General features: G+C 43.0%; 1 protein-coding gene across 8 annotated transcripts in view; it reads right to left on the minus strand.

The window, feature by feature from the left end:
• The window catches only part of LOC138261611 (uncharacterized), a 909,500-nt gene that overhangs the window by 340,018 nt on the left and 551,283 nt on the right, over window positions 1–18,199 (minus strand). For all 8 annotated transcript variants that reach the window (XM_069210725.1, XM_069210726.1, XM_069210728.1 and 5 more), the window contains exon 10: window positions 13,665–13,858. In XM_069210725.1, the coding sequence (XP_069066826.1) occupies window positions 13,665–13,858 (194 nt within the window). The remainder of the gene's footprint in view (window positions 1–13,664; window positions 13,859–18,199) is intronic.

Genomic DNA, 18,199 nt, shown 5'->3' on the forward strand with positions numbered 1-18,199 from the left:
GTATGCATTTTAACAACTATTTTATTTTAGTCGTAACAATTGAAACTTGCCTAATAGGAGGAGCTGTAATTTGTCAGTTATCTCACCTAAGCACATATCTAACGTCCACAGCCATAACATTACACATTATACACATCACATAAGCCAGCAACCCATGGAGTCACAGATCTGCTCTTGTTTATGTGATAACTCTTTACCATATTTAAAATAAGAGCTCATTTCAATCGGTCTGGACCCGAGTATCCCTACACTAGGTGCATCCAGACCTTTCTGTGGAGAGAGCTACTCCTGATCTATGAAAATCATTGTGAGATACTAAAGGATAAATAACTTGTGCACTGTTAATAGACAACCCCATTCCCAGCTTCACTGACAATAAGCCTGAAGTCCACAGAGCCAGATACTATTGTTTGAACAAAATACTTTGACTAGGGGCACTATGATAGGGCTGCCATGTGTGTCAGTGAGAGAGTGGTCTTGTGGGGATGTATGAACATGTGTGCATATGAATGGGAAGTATGTGCCTGGCTGACAAAGCCTGTGTATCTAATTGTGGCATAGACATAAACATAAAAACATTTTTTAAACGGGATACCTTTAAAGTGCAGAAAAATGTTCTGCAAAAATGTTCAAAATATGGAACACTTTCTTGCACTGTAAATTTCCCCACATAAAATATGATTATTTTTCAGATACACACTGTCTAATGGCCACTGGGAGCAAAAGGCCTACTGTTTGAAAATGTGACACTCTGAAATGAGAAACAATTAAATGAAGAGTTAACTTACTCATTAAGGTAACTTCATTGAATTTTTCTCCCATTTAACAGCAATCAGAAATATGTTGTTCTCAGCTCCAATACTGAGTAAACAAGGACTTTTATTTACAAGTTAAATACCTCAATAGTTCAGTTCTATACATCTGAGCCCCGTCCCCAACCTGGGTCATAAATCTGACTGAGCACTGCTCTTTATCATGCCCTGCTATTTGCAGCCTGATGATGATGATGCAAAATTAACACAGCCTACAACTAAAGTTAAAAGGAACACTTGACCCTGTGCTTAGTTACAAATCAACTCAAAACTGCAAGATACTCTGAAGGTGTCTGGGAACTATTGGTAGCTCGTGACTGACTGGTCGGAGATACCTGCCCTATAGCTTACACTATGCTTTACAATCAGTGTTTTTTGTGTGTGGAAGATCATCTCACTTTCAATTGACCCGAGGTTGGCCTGGGAGCTGTTGCCTACCCTTTGTTACAGGCTGTTCCATATCCAATATTGCCTGATGTGAGGCCTGGAGGAAGCAAAGGAATGATAAGGCACAGGAGAATGGCTAATTGGGTTAGTAACTTGCTAGCAGGCCTAAGGATAATACCACCAGTAGAGGTGTCACAAATAGTCACATGATAAATTAATTTAAAAACTTGATTGATAGTTTGTCTGATGAAACAGCAATATTTGGGAATATCACAGATGAAATGACAGCAATGAGGGTGGTAGTTATACAGAACAGGAAGGCACTAGATATTTTGCTAGCTAAGGAGTACAGAGAGGGCAAAATAGTGGGCTACAAGTGCTGCACTTACATACCTGACAACAGTGGCAACATTAGGTAGACAGTAAATGAAATCCATTAGATAAGTAAGGAGAAGCACAATAGGAGGATTATGGAAATTCCTGTCTGCCTGGTTCAATAGATGGGAATGTGGATACTGGAGGCAGTCTTGATGGAACTTGTTATTGCAGTGTTTCTTTGCATGATAATAACATTTATGCCAGGCTATATGTCCTTCATTCCATCTACAATGTGTAGGGGTGCAGGAGTATAGACAGAGCCTCCTATTGAGCAGTAGACAAAGGAAATGACGGCCACAGAATCTGAGTAAGTGATACTATTGCGTGTCAGGGGAAGTTATGTGGAATACATCTTGTTTCAGGTTCCTTTTTGTGATACACAATGAAAAGCCTGCTAAACGTACAAAGGTCTGTTGGCCGTTAGCTGAAGTTGCTTTGCTCTCACTGTAACTGCAATGCTTTGAGAAATGACAGTCACAAATGTACTTGACAAACTGTTCATATGCTTCGCCTACTGACACAGATCAATGCCCATGTATAAAATGTTTGATTCTGATAAATGATTGGATAAATGCTTGGAAGCCTCTATCCTTTCCCAAGCAAATGGCTCTCAGTGGCTGTCTTTATTTGTACAACATATATCACATCTTTATAAAAACATCATGCAAACTTCTGCATTGCGAGAAATTCCAGATTGGCACTCTGCTCCTCACAGCTGTGATTATAAAGTTACATTTTGAATCTTACTGCCTGTGTTTATCTTTAGGCTTTTAAAGGATAATACTGACAGAGGTGCACAGGGCAGGCAAGAGGAATGTCACAATTCCAGGTCCAGGTAGGGGCCAGTAGAAGGAGCACAATAAAAATGCTTTATGCTTATTGTATGGCTCCCCCTCTTGGTTAATCACTACACTGCGTTTCCTTCACATTTGTTGTGTTGTTCTCTTCCTTGCTTTGTTTCCCCCACCATTCCCTTGTTGTCTTACTGGCTTTCATGCTAAATTCCAGTGTGCTGTGATTCCTGGTTGACTTGGTTTCATCGCTACAGCTACTTTGCCTAACTGTGTTTGTTGTCGAGCCATGTTAGTGATGCCTGTGGGCATGTTATTTTAGCAACTCGGCCTACTGCCGGTGCCCTTTAGTCTAGTAAAGTTTCATTTTATTCTTTTAGAAACTGCCACATTTGTGGTGATGGTTTATTTTCCTTCATCCTGCTGTCCTTTCACCTAGGAAAGCATCTACATTTCTTAGCGCAACTCTCTTTCACTCTGCTTTCTTCAAATCTGCAACGAGATAGGATAGCCGGCACAAGTGGTACACTTGTCTCTAACATTTCACAGAAACATACATATTTTTACACAAGGACACTCTTCTCAGAACACTCTCCCCTGCACATCAGAGGGAGGTTCCAGCCAGATGTCCACGACTGCATGCTGTCTGATTTCGTTACAGCTGCTCACTGAGACTACCGGTTCCCTGGCCTATGTGAGGATGGTGCCTCATAAGACAATATGTTCCTTCACTACTGTCATACTCAGGTATGGGGGATGATGTCTTCCCAGGGGATCCTAAACAGCAGATTAGGGCCTATCCTGCTTTGCTCTAACATAGAACATTAGTAGCATAGGTAGAAATCATACATTTCGCACAGTGACAGTATGTGGGACTTTTCTTGTTGTTCACTTTTCTTGTCACCATTTTGTTTCTAGTATGTTTCATTATCCTAATTATTGCATTTCATATTATTTTATCTAGGACACAGCTGATTCAATAACTCTTACTGAATCATTCCCTGCTTCTGTTTGTCTTTGCATGTGTGAGACAAATTTAACTCAGAGAAAAGGATGAGATCTGATCCGCAACGATTTCCCTGAGAAGTCTCAATGTCATGCGCTCGGTTTCTTCAGATCACCCCTGCTCATGGGCATAAGTGAGGCACTGCTGAATAGCTGGAAATGGATTAGGCCGACATTTGTCACATGATGTGGGCTCGGACTCAGTTCCCCACAACTCAGGTGATGCTGGCGTCAAAATCCAGCAGCCTCCATGGAACAATAAGAGCCAACACAACATAATCTGGGTGGTTCCAGGTCTCCAGGTATTTCCTGTTGCCAAAGTCGGCTCTGAAGTACATGGTGAGTCCCACTGTCTTCCCTTCTTGTGTTTGCTTTCATGTGTGTTCTCTATATACACACCGACTGTCACTGTGCCACTTATTCTTTCAGGGCCTTCAGTCCCAACTTTAAGATCTGTTTTCACAACGCCAGTGTGCAGAGGAATTCTTCAGTGACGGGCACTCGGTGGAATGGTGTGTTTCTCGCTTGCCTTCCCTTAGCTCTATACTGGTTCCAAACCAAACCATGAGCTTGTTTTACCATCCCACTCCTCAAGAAGTCCTTATGAGGAGATTGGTGGATTTTCATCCGAGGCCAGAACCTTGTCAAGAGCACATCTTTGTTAAGTAAGAATAACCTAATTTGCAGTGAACCCATCTGTTCAGGTTGGTTGAAAATCTAGTTATTGCGGCCAGAGAAAACACTGTAGATTAAAATCCCAAGCATGGTTCACCTCTGTTAACAGGCCTTGTCATCTTGGAATTACCAGAGACATTTTCAGGGGACTCTAACAATTTAAATCTTTACCCACTCAGTGCAAACTACATTTTCTAAACCAACCCCAGCTATTTCAAATAGCTTACAATTACATCACATGCATTCATGTTTCCCAAGATGCATTAGCCTGGGCCACACCCTTAATCCAATGGAGACAACACCTTATTAAGGAGCTATTCAGACTTTCTGAAGAAGACACTAGAATCATCAAGTATCTCCTTCAGATAGTCCTTGTAGTCCGCTGATGTTAATCTGCTCATTTGAAATTTGAACTTGAGATGATGTTTCTTATGTGAGCAAAATGGATCAATTCAAGTTGGAGACTGGAATGATGAAGCTGCTATACTTGTGAACTATCGTGGCAAAACAAACATACTGTAAGAAGCTGTCCCCAGTGGCAGGAAAATTACTAGACCTGTCCTTGACTTGCAAACCCTAAACAGGCATTTCACAAGCACATTATTATTTTCCCGTTGAGGTGAATACACCTAACAGACTCCATACCCTTTTGGCTCTGACTGTGGAGCATCTGGTTGTTTTATGAACTATAAATTCCAGGAGTGATTCAAGGGATAGATAGGTAAACCATACCCTCTGGATATTTCTCAAAAGCTGCTTTATCCATTGTAATGGTTACTTCTAAAGGGCCTGCAGAATGCTTGATTTTCCATGTAATTCATGCCAGTATTTCCTCGCTGTGCTGAGAACATCATGTCTGCAAACCCATAATCTAAAACTATTATTTGGTAGACCTATATCATTGATTTCTCATCTTGATACTGCCAGGAGGAATACTTTGAGTGAAGGACTACAAAAACATAAAAATTACACTGTTTGCAAAATCTTCATATACTTCTGGAATAACAGATAACAATGAATCCTCCTAATGCCTTTAATAAAGATCAAGCTGACAATTCTCCCACATAGATAATATGATTGTCCACTTATTTTGTTCCTGTGGTAGTGGTTCCTCATGAAAGGATTTATCCTTTGACCATCATAGAAGATAGAAGACTTAAGGACTATCTTGCAGAAAACATAAAGAAAGGGTTCATCAGGCACTACACTTCTCCAGCTGGGGCCCCATTTTTTGATTACTAAATCAGATGTGATTTACTGATCATCTACTGACTACCAAAACTTAACATCACTGTTACCGACTGGTATCCCTTACCTTTGATCTCAGTCTTAATGGATTAATTAACGTCTGGCAGGATCTTCATGAACTTGGATTATCATGGGCATACAATCTGATGAGGTTCTGAGAAGACAATGGGTAGAATGCAGCCTTTAATACCAGTTATGTCCATTTTGAGTATTTGGTTATGCCCTTTGGTCCAAGTAACTCTTCAGTTGCATCCCAATGCTTAGTAAGCGGATAGCCTGGGTCAATACACAGTGAATTATAAATACATAGTAATTTATATTGATGAATTTTGATTTTCTGCAGCTCTGTGGAAGAACACTGGATATATGTCAAGGAGGTATTACCTAGACTCTAAGAGCATTCACTGTGTGGAAAAAATAGAGATTTGGGAATCTGAGAAGACATAACTCAGTTTTTGGGGTTTGTTATAAAAGAACAAGGTGTTCCAATGGATCCTGTACGGTTAGGGCAGTTTTGGACTGTATTGCACCTATAAGTGTGAATGTGATTCAAACGTTCCTAAACTATGCCAGCTTCTATAGACAATTCACAATTTCTCAAGGATTGTACTGTCCTTCACACACCTCACAGAGGCAGCAGACACTTTCCTGTGGGGCTGTGAACAAAAAGAAGCCATTTCATCAACTATATAATCTGTTCACCTTTGCATTCATATTGAGGCATCCTGATAGTGAACTCACATGTAAAGTGAAGAATTTATTCAATGGCGTAATTATTAGAAAGGAGCAACGCACAAAGTAACACTCTGGTCTGATCATAAGAACATGGGGTTTGTAAAATTTGAGTTGCCGCAATGCTAGGCATGCCAGTTGGACACTCATTCTCTAGGTTTCAGTTTAGAACTCTTACAGTCCACGGAAGAGACATCGGTAAACAGATGCCCCATCCCAGCTGTGGTATAGGAAGGACTGGAGAAGATTTATCCTTGATGATTTTGGCAGTATAAGCTGGGGGCCCTAGTGAGAAAGAATGTCTATTAAAGATTCAGGAAGCACAAGATTAGCTTACTGGTTACATAAAACCCTGGGTCGGAAAATGATAAGAACCTATTGTTATTTCATGAAAATACCCTTTTTAATCCCAAAAAGGCATTGCAGAAATCTATCCTTGCGGGAACCAATGACTCTCCGAGATTCAGGGTATTTGAGAATAAATAAAACTTTGTGGAGCTGATACAACGTCACATCTGGTACCCTTTGGTGCATAAAAGTTTGAGTAAGTCAGAATGTGTAGTTTGTGCTCAAGCCAAGAATGAACCTCAGAAGCCAGTGGGAGTGCTGAAACCATTACCCCTTCTTTGTTCATGAGCGAACATTTTTATGGGTTTGCCAGTATCTCAAGGTTACACTACAAGGTTACTCATAGAGAATAATTTCATTGAACGTGTTCATTTGATCCCATTGACCAAACTACCAACTGCTTCAGCATTTCCTGACGTAAACAGTGCGACTGCATGGGCTCCCATCAGTTATTACAAACAGAGGATCCCAGACCATAGCACAATTTTGGAATACCTTGTTACAGTCTCTCAAAACTATGAATCCACTAATTACCACCCCAGCCAAACAGAAAGACTCAATAAAACCTTGGAGCAATGCTTAAGAGGATTTGGGCTTTATGATTTTCTTTAGCTAAATTAGCTTATTACAACAAAATAATTTAAGATTGCAGTCTTTCTCTTCAGTAATTATGAAGGTACCCTCTGTTACAGCAATACTTAATTCTATCGGACTATTCATTTTTTGGTCACCAAAAGAGAGCTATCCCCAATTACAAGATATATAACATTTAGTTTTGTACTAAGAACCTCTCCAATCCAGGGTCCCGCCCGACGTTTTTACCTTGTTTTGTGGGCCTTTTCCATATGAAGGAATGGGTAGGGATTTCTGCTTTCCGTCTGGCTTTACCTAATGGATAGAAAATCTATCCTGTAGGACATGTATCCCATGTCAAGCTGCTTTACAAGGCCCATCTAAAGCTCCACCACCGTCTCTGGTAGATGGGTCACAAGAGTATGATGTAGTGGAAATTTTACACCCAAGAATATATCAAAGGAGCCTACTATATCTTGAAGCATTGAAGGGGTATGATGCTTCAGAGAAGTGAGGGGAACCAGCAATGCCTTTGCAGGTTTTCATATCACACATTCTCATCAGCCGAACAAAGAACAAAAGGGGTGAGTAATCTCAGAGGGGGTTACTTCAAGGATTTCATCTAGGGATATTCTGAGAAATAAACATAAGTACAAGTCTGTTTGTTTCTGTCCAAGATATTCACCAAAGACTGGAAGGTACTGAAGATTGTAGACTACCTACTTTTGGTTACTGGCCCAACCACGGAGGCACAAGAACTGACAGTTCCACCTCAGGGCCAGCAGAGGAAGCATAGCATCTCCTGGTCCCTAGAAAAAGGCTACAAACTACAAGGATAGTGCCTGGCAACTTTCTGCTTATTGAATTGCTTCCCCTCTAGGTTAGTTCATCATCATATTGCATTTCTTCCATATCTGTTGTGTTTCCATCCCTGGCTTGTGTTTCCCCTGTTGTCTTACCTGCTTTCCTGCTGAATCCCTGTGGTCCACAATCCTTTGTCATTTTGACTTCTCTGCTACAGATGCTTTGCAGGTCTGTCCTCCAGGTGCTTCCGGATGCATTTAGGGCTCAATAAAACCATCTCCTCTGAAATATCTGGGAGGGTAGGGGGGTGTTGATATATTTTGATTGTTAAGCCATTTATTCATTCAGCCATTTCAGCCCATCTCTGAGATTCTGGGTGTGCAGATGAAATCTCCAGTGAAGTCCCTCTCCGGTGTGGTGTGTTTCTCTCTCGCCTTCTCTTACACTTATATCCCTCTTTCACTGTTCTGGACTGATCTGTGAGGTTGTTTTACAAATTCCACTTCTCAAGAAGTCCTTATTGGTAGTATGGTGGATTATCAGCTGAGTTCACAACCTGTCTCCCCCTTGTGGGAACAGGTACATTCTTGGCACAGAATAAGGTAACATTGCAGAATCTACATTTTCTAAATCTCATCCACAAAACAACAAAACAGTCATGTAAGTAGTAGATGTAGGCTGCTTTAGTTTGCCACACTTATTTGGCAGTTTTTTGAATCTCTGGATGTTGCAAATTGTAAGCATGAAGATGATTTAACCTGTCAACAATTCAGAAGTGTACCTAAACAAGGTAAACTTCATAGCCAGCACAATGCAATGATAAGATATCTGTGAACATGCTTGAATACTTCCCTGTCGTCTAAATGGGAGTCCCCGGTGTAATACATAAGATATGCTTAAATGTATACCTACATTACATGCATTAGGTCTTTAGCTCAATAACATATCACAGTCATTTTGTAAAAAAAAACCAAACTCAAAATTTCAACCAATCAGGCTGCACCACACTCTAAAAGCCTCCTATGAGGAACTGTCTTCCCTCAGATTTTCCGAGCATAAGTGCTGCAATATTAAGCAACACTGAGTAAATAGAAGGTGAGCCCTCAGGGGAGGTGGGTGGGCCGCATGTGAATCTATGAAAGCTTCCAATACTGGAGAACTACAGTTACAGGTAAGTAACTTACTTCTTACTCCAGTATTGGAGCTTTCATAGATTAACATGTTTGAATAAGAATAGCAAGCAGTGACTAGCACATTTTCTGTATTTTTAAGAACAACATTCTACCATATATGAGATAGTATCAGCATTTAGATAATGTTATGTCTGATATATATATATCTATGTATATATTATACAAGCAAACCGATTATTATACAGAAAATGTGGTACTAAACAGTTGGAGCGGATGGCAGGAACAGTGAAATGGCTCACCTTCATTGGAACCAATGCCTAAGGACTGCTTGGCCAACCGCTGCATCCCGGAGCGTTTCAGCATCTAAGCAATAGTGTCTCATGAAAGCATGTGCCATTCTCCACGTTGCCGCTCGGCAGACGTCTGGTAGGGATAGGCCTGAAAACAATGCACAAGAGGTGGAAACCACTCTACTGGAATGTGCATGCACGCTCGTGCCCAAAGGTCGACCAGCCTTTCGATGCAAAAGACTATCATGTTCTAAATCCACTTGGAAATGGTCTGCTTGGTAACTGGATGTCCTCTTCTGGGTACACTGAAGGCTATGAAGAGTTGACTCGATTTTCTGATTGACTTTGTTCTGTGTAAGTAGAATTTGAGACATCTTTTCAAGTCAAGAGAATGGAGCTTCTTTGAGCTCCAGCCTGAGGTTGTGGAAGGAAGGACTTCAGTACTATTGGCTCATTAATATGAAAGTTCGATGGTGCTTTGGGGATAAATTAAGGGTTGGTACGTAGGATAACTCTATCCCCTCTGAACTTTAGAAAAGGCTCTTGGATTGTAAATGCTTGTATTTCCCTGACTGTGCGAGTAGATGTTAGAGCTAAGAGGAGCGCTACTTTCCATGTGAGGTATTTTTTTATGTCCGCTTTATGGATGGGCTCAAATGGTTCTTTCATCAGCTGGCCCGAGACTGTATTAAGTTGCCAAGCTGGAGGGGGGGGGCTTAACTGGAGGAAAAGACCGAAAGAGACCCTTCATAAATTGTTTAAGAAGCCTATGAGACCAGAGGGATGGTTCCTTAGATATTCTCCTGCATCTAGAAATGGCTACCAAGTGAACCTTGATGGACGCATGGGCAAGACCTGAACATGCTAGATGAAGTAGGTAAGGTAAGATTTGTTCCAGAGTGGAAGAAAGGGGGTGTATGTTCTTGGAGACACACCACAAGCAGAAGCGTTTCCATTTTAATTGTTATCTTTTAGTTGTGCTATCTGCACGTGCTTTAGCCAGGATGTCCTTACAGCCGTTAGGAATGTCTAAGTGACAGAACTCATTGAATTCAGGAGCCAAGCAAATAAGTTGAGAGACATGGGATCCGGGTGTCTTATCTGGCCTTGATCGACGGTTAGCAACTCCGGAATGGGTGTTATCCTAATGGGTGGACACTACGATGGCAGCAGTAGCTCCGTGTACCAAGGTTGGCGTGGCCAAGCTGGACCAATTAGGAGTATTTGACAGGGCTCCGATTTGATTTTGCTGATCACTCCAGGGAGGGGTGTAATCTGAGGAAAAGCTTAAGCATAAATCGCTGACCATGCTATCGAAAAGGCATTTCCCCTCGATCCTAGTTGGTGACGCCAACTTGCATAAAATCGGCATTTGGCGTTCTGCGACGTTGCAAACAGGTCCAGATTTGGTTTTCCCCACCCGAGGAATATTCCGTCCAGCGTTTCCTGGTTCAATTCCCATTCGTGGGGAGATGTGTCTAGCCTGCTCAGCGAATCCGCAGTGGTGTTGTGCACTGCTGGGAGATGCTCTGCTTTAATGTGCACTGAGTGTCGAATGCACCAGCTCCAAATGATCTGTGCTTCTTTGGATAGTAGATGTGACTGAGTCCCTTCTTGCTTGTTGATGTAGTGCATGGTGGTTGTATTGTCCGTTCAGACAAGCACTGAAGAGCCTTGGATTCTTGGAAGGAAAGCCTGCAATGCCAGATACACTGTACTAAGCTCGAGGAGGTTGATGTGAAGAGTGGTGTGAGAGGGGGGCCATTTGCCACTTACTTGAAGGTCCTGCAGACATGCACCCCATCCCACCATTGATGCGTCTGTTGTTATGGTTAGCGGAGGGACCTGAGTTACGATGCATAGGTCTCTGGAAATGTTCTCTGCCTTTATGAACAGAGGGTCAGTGGGTGCAGCCTGATATTTTTTATCAACCCGGGAAGTGATTACTGGCTCCTTAAAGATCTTATCAGCGTACCCGAGCATGCCTGGGAGCATGGAAAAGAACAGACTTTATGTGTTGTGGCAAGGGTGTCAAATAGAAAGACTTCTTCGATAGGATCAGTGTGCATTTGTACATTATAAAATGCTGCCACCCTAGCTATGACTTGCTGATATCAGGTGGAATCTTCAGGTGGTGATGGTCTAGCTGGGTAGAGATCCAGATTATTAGGTTTAATAGGATCCGGATCATATGAGTCCCATGGATCTGGGACATCTAACATGTCTCCTAAATCATGAGTCCCATGTGGGTGTGAGTTTGCTGGTGAACAATTCCAAGGGAGGGGGAGGTGTTGGAGGAGGAGAAGGAGCTGGAGAAGAAGGTGGAGAGGACTGAGGAGAAGGCTGTGGAAAAGATAAATCCTTATCTTTGGTGGGCTTCTCTGGAGGCGGAGAGGTATCAAGCGCCCTTTGAAGAGTCAGTTTTCTCTTTGAAGCAACAGGAGCGGAGCCAAACGGCGTGGTATCCAAAATGGTTTCTCGGCTCTGACCATGGCCTGAAGGCAGTGGCGGGCTGGTGACCTCTTTAAATGTTATTTTTAAAGTCTTTGTCAGGGCTGCAGAGGTCTTCGTACTCAGGGACTGCAACAGCTGGCTCTCAAAATCTGACTGTACATCCGAGTCGGAGTCTTAGATCGAGATCCGGCTCCTCCTGTGCATTCTTCTCCCCGAAGATGTCTGGTATGTCGTCTGGAGCCCTAGACGCCATTTCCAATCGACATGCTTTTTGGTCTCTAAGCATCTTCTTCAACCAAAAGGACTGATACGTCGCAGGTTTTCTCGCTGTGGTCAGGGGAGAGACACATATTACACACCTGATGTTGATTGATGTGGGGGAATTTGGAATGGCATTTAGGGCAAAAGCTAAATGGAGTCTGTTTCATCAGGTCTGTATAGCCGGATGCCACACGGAGGATGTACCTCCAAAGAGGGGCACGGATACCCCGAAGGGTGGGGAGTCAGTTTTGGGATTAGAATTTGAACTGTGGGCAGACTATGAGAAAGAAAACGCAACGGAAACAATACCGTCGCTGAAAGGAAGACAGAGAGAAAACCATTTGGGATTGTATTGAGCTGGGAACTCTGAGTGAGAGGAACACACATCCGAACCAGACGGTGGAGAGAAAATAATCTAGCAAAGGACTCAATGCCCATGTGCACTATCACCGAGAGGAGGAGTCACTCGATCCCGTGACTTGAAAAACATTCTTCAAAGAAAAACAAGTTGCACCACTCCAAACCCAAAACTAGATGGCGAGCTTATACACAGCATGTATATCTACAGCCAAACATGCCATCGAACATGTCATTTCTATCAAGAACACACAAGAAGATTATCCCAACCCACATGATACTCTATGGTATTATGTCACCATGAGGGATCTTTGAGGGTGGCTGATGACTAGTTAAGTTTTATTGTCGTTCTAGAATGGTCAGATTGTGGTCTATTAGGACAGTCAGGCCGAGGTAATACTGAGGCAGGCTAAAGGTCCTTCACTGCCAGCATACGATCTGTGATGGCAAGCTAAGGGTCCTCCTGGCAGCCAGCATAAAGGTCCCTTAGCAGACCAATGCTGTACCTGCTTTATCTGGGAGTGAATCTTGCACTGCTGTCACCTGAGTTATAAATATTCTGTTTAAGGTACAGATTGTATTGCAGCTGACTTTTTGTACATGTTCTTAGTGTATAAGGAAGTAAGCTAGCACTGCTCTTGGGGGTGCTGTGCCTCTTCAGTATTTCTGAGTGAGATTTGCACTACTGCCGTTACCTGGGATCTATGCAAGCTGTTGGACACATTTAAGTTTGATATTACAAAGGTGAAAATGTTGAGTGTCTGCCAATGAACATCATGTTTGTTTTACAATAGTTGAATTAGCTCAAAACAAATACCCTTACCACATGACACACACTGCTGCAGAATTCAGGATTCCAATCAAATATTTTAGCAGGTTATGTTACTGGAGAATCGGAAGCGGTTGGGAGTGGGGTGGCTTGGCATGAAAAGGTCTGAAGTTAATTGATTTTGGTTGATGGTTGACTGAGATATAACAAAAGTTAGTTTCAAGCTGTGTTTTTTAAAATTTTGTTTTGATTAGTGAAAGAGTTTAATTTGGGAGCAGTTTTCCATTTGTGTTGTACGTATGTTCAATGACTGGTGCAAAGTAGGCATGCATCTTCACAAAACTACCTGTTCACTTATGCTGCTATGTAATCCCATATTTTATGCCTGCTACTTCTGAAACACCCCTTTTGTCCATTCTCTTTCCTAAGACATCTGCTCTCTGTTAGAGACCCTTTACAAACCCCATCTTTCTCTCCACCCTGTTTTGTAGCTTTCAGCTTTGTGCCATACCAAGCTTTTAGATCATACCCAAAGACCCCTACTTCACAAGGTCCTATAATCCTCCTCCTTCGTGCTAATGACTTCAAGATCCCCATTTCCCTCTTTATAGCTTGACAACTGCATAAATATTCCCTCAAATACTTACATGTGTCTGCTTGATACTGAGAACCCGGAGCTGCGGTACTCGCTGGGACAAAATGGACAACGTCTTCTCTGTTATTCCCGTTTGGTTAAGACTCAAGTGGGTGAGAAACAATGAAGCAGATTCTAGATAATCTATCATACCATAGTCTTTAACTTTGGTCTGGTCCAGAAACAAGTGGGAGAGATGGTTGAGTCCTGGAAGAGTGAGGGAGAGAAAACATCAGTGATGCGGATAATGTCATATTCGATCTGTCAGACAGCTAAAGGGTGTTGCCTAAATATTCCAAAGCTGCAACATTGAGAACAAAGACTACCCTTTCATGTAAATTACTACTGCTGTACAGGAATCCCCATTTACCCTGTACAAAAAGTACCAATGCACTACCAGAATCCACACTGTCCTAATATATCCCAACCCCATGTCAGAAGCCACAATAAGCTGGTACACAACGTTCCGTTATCATGACAATCTACGCTGCCTTTGTACATAAATTACTAAGCTTAATAACCAACGCACTTAAGCCACGGAGAATCCTAAATGCCTCTGAATGCTTAGTATCAATACAAAACCTCCTATAGTCACTTAAATATCTGCCCCTGAGCCTAAATCACCACGTGATCGACAAAACCTTACAGATGTCCTCTACCGATGTACATTTCACACATCAACACCAAAAGTGACAACATATACAGTTTCATGTACACCCCCACCAAGCTGAGGATCCTCGGAACTAGTGACTATAAGAGATTTATTTTTGTTTATTCTTATTTATTGTTTTTGTCCATAACTATTACCACTGTCCTAGCCATCCTCTGCATTAATAATTTGGTTGTTTTGTGCCCTGAAGAAGGTGTAAGGCATGGGCTGTGACATGCCAAAAACATTTTTTGGCTACAAGAACCAATAGAGGATATCAACGGAGGACACAACAGTCCTAAAATACAGACACATTATTGACTAGGAAGACCAAAAACAAATATATCACATACTGGATTGTTAGTACATATATTGGACCATCAGTACATATATGTGGATATGGTTGATAAGTAGGACAAAAATATGATAGTAATTTGATGATTTAGTTACAGTTTTTCTTGTTGAACACTGCTGATATATTTGTAGCCTAGGGTGTTTTTAACAGAGGAGGTATGGCTACGTGGAATATAAGGAGGCAGTAATTACATGTTATGTTGCATTTTGTAATACAGGATGCGTATTATATCTAAGATATGTACTACTGTGACTAAAGAAAATATATTGTGTTGATGGAATCATAATCTAATAAATGAAAAGATAGCTATAGAATGATGATATGATGATTTGCTAAAGAAATTCTGGGAGGTGTTTTTTTTTATGTGTCCCAATTTCCATAAGTGACCATGTAAGTTTTCCCACAGTCCATTATATCCATAATTTCCCTGCCAATTCCTGAAACGTCAGCGGAGTTGGGATTTCTAGTTCAGTGCAATCAGCTTTTTTTTCCAGCTGGCAGCATCCTTTGTTATGAGTCTCCAGTTTCATTTTGTCGTGTGCATCACCTCTGGGAGTCGAATGCCCAATTTTAGAAATGGGTTTTCTGGTTGGCTTGGGTATGCACCTAGGCCAGGCAGAACCCACCACTCTAGTCTCAGCAACTAAGTTACTCACCAAAGACAATCTGTGCTCACCCCCTTGTAGCTTGGCACTGAGCAGGCAGGCTTATCAGAGGCAATGAGTAAAGTGTGCAACACACTCAAACCAGTGACACAAATATGTCACAAAAAGAGACTCTACACATGATTACATAAAAATAGGCCTCTATATTGTATAGTATGCCACATGTCAAGATGACAAATCATAAAACCTGTGCAAGTAAAATAATTACTAATAGATGGACCTTGTTGTCCTGCGTAACACAATAAGAACCAGCGATATACAACACCTTATCAGTGGATCTTCTACAGCATGTGATACAGCAGTAAGGCATAGGAATCATAATTAGTGCACCTTAGAAGCAATACAAGGTACATGAACCATCACAGTATCATTATCGGAATACCAATGATAATTCCATATGGGTGCTGGGATCCCTTTTTCGGAGCCTGGCGGAAGCAGTTATATTTGTTAACACAGGTACGTTGCAGGAGCCCCTGCATGCCTAAAACAAAGAGTGTGGGGACTATTACTGGGCAACGCTCCGGCATTCACAAAGTTTTGGTAAGTCCTCTCTCGAGGATTCAGACCATATACATACTCCCAGTGTCAGTGCCCCAAGTATGGAGGTGCTACTCCCCAGCAAGAGAAGGCCCCAGGCCCGACCCAAGGTCAGGAGCGAGGGGGTACCTACTCAAAGGAGAACGGCGGGGAGTCCCTCCTTGGGTTGCCCCTACCCCCATGTAGGATAATCACCAAGGCAGCCATCAGCCAATGTGCGGCAGGACTGTTGCAGCTCAAGATCCCAGGCAACCCATCTCCACACCGGGAACTCCGAGTGGAAATAAGGTTGGCGCGAGGAGCCAGCACCCAGTCTGGGTGCCCAAGGCTGCTTGGGGAAGGGGTAGCAGCAATATTTTTCAGGCAGCACACACCCCAACAGGCCAATGGGCCTTGTAGGCTCGCACCTGCCCTTCAGAGGGAATCCTCCTTTCTGTCCCCTTCAAGGTACGTATGCTGTACTGCAGGCCGACAACAATAGTGTGCATGTCGGGGCGAGACCCCCTCTCAGGCCTGGGGGTGCATGGTACTCCTTACTTGGCAGTGGCAGCCCCTCTCTTTGGGGCTATCTCACTTCAAGGCAGAGTTGCAGCTGGGGGAAACCCTTGTGGTATGGGCCGCGTGACCAGCTGTAATTTGGCTCGGGCGCACAACCTGGGAAGTGCTTGTCTTCAGCTTCTTGAGCCTCCCTCTGGCTACAAACTACATGGTTTCACCCTGGGACCCGCACTGTTCCGTGGGGAATGTGAGTGCTACACATGTGCTGAGTATAGTGAAGGTGCTAAACGAGGTGGAGGTGCTTCTCAAGCACATATCAAAAACAACTCTACTTGCTCTGAACGATAGCAGAGCGCTCACCACACACTAGGTTGTTAAACAAAATGGAAGATGAAGCACTCCCAAGTACTTTTGGCATTAATCAGGAGTACAACCAAAGCTCTCCACGTGCTGGACTCTTGTGTGGGCACTTGGGGGGACACGAGCATATTGTGGGTTCATTTTAAGGATTACGATTTTTTTATTACTTTTAAAGCATAGGCCAGATACATTAACATCACAAATCAATTTCATATGGTGGCCATGAATTTTCTAGGGAAGGGAAGAAACAGGGGGAAAACTAAACCAACCAGCACATGATGTTTATATCTTCTCTGGGTCCTACCAACAGGTCCATCCTCTGGAACGAATATAGGATATCTATGAATCTCTATAGGGGTGAGTGCTGGTTAGGGCAGGTGTCGTCAGGAGCCGCCAAGTGTAGAATGCGAAGGTACTGTGGGAATGCCAGCTCCTTAAACTCATCGGAGAGGTAGTTGATGCATGGGCCTGTGTCTTATCTAATTGCTGCATCGCCCCCGCCGCTCTCGCTGTGATCTTTTCCAATATATCCCATCATTTGTGGAGCCAGTCTGTGTGTGTAGGGATGTCAGATGACGTTAGCAAGTGTTTAGCAGTCCCTATCGCCAGTGTGATAGCTCTCCCTTTCGGGGATTTCAGGGGATAGGTCTGGGGATTCGGAAGCCCCAGCAGGACATAGCTTGGGAATCTCTGGATAATAGTTTCATATATGCTATCTACAGCCTGTAAAACAGAGTCCCAGAATGAGGCTATTTCGGGGCATTGCCAAAGAATATGTATCAGCGTACTCAGTTGACCACAATGACACCAGCACCGATCAGTGCCACCCAACTTCCAGTCAGCAACCACCTCTGGTGTGTAGTGCCAGTAATGAGCTATTCCCAGAAAGAGTTCCTTGGTATTCATGTTCCATGCAAAGACCCTCACCCTATGCAGGACATCTTGCCACTCCTTATCCGAGAAGGATTGTCCACATTCCCTCTCCCATCTCCGTCTCACCTTGGTTTTCACCAGAAAGCTCACCAAAAACGCACAGAGATCTGAGGTAAGTTTTTGTATCAGTTCTGCAAGTAAACAGACAACGCTCAAATGGGGTAAGGGGTCTGTCCGCTTGCTGGTGAATCGCTGGAGAGGTCACTCAATGGCACACCGCCAAATACTGCCAGTATGCGGTTGGTGATATTCCAAAGTCCTCCTGAATTTGCGGGAATTCCATGACACCGTCAGCATCAAAAGATCCCCAACCCTCTTACAGTTAAAGTCCAGCCAACTCTGGAACGAGGATCCAGTGAGTGCGGGCAGAAAGTCTGGGTTTGCCAATGATCAGTGTTTGGGGTGATATGGGAGCGGACTGACCCCTTTTCTCATACACCTTATCCCACACCTCCATTGTGGCTCGCAGAATGGGGGATATATAGATCCCAGGGGCTCTAGATGTCTTAGGAAGCCACAGAATTTCCAAATGTGTTGCCCTGCCACTGCCT

Source organism: Pleurodeles waltl, chromosome 10, assembly GCF_031143425.1.
Source record: "Pleurodeles waltl isolate 20211129_DDA chromosome 10, aPleWal1.hap1.20221129, whole genome shotgun sequence".
NCBI lineage: Eukaryota > Metazoa > Chordata > Amphibia > Caudata > Salamandridae > Pleurodeles > Pleurodeles waltl.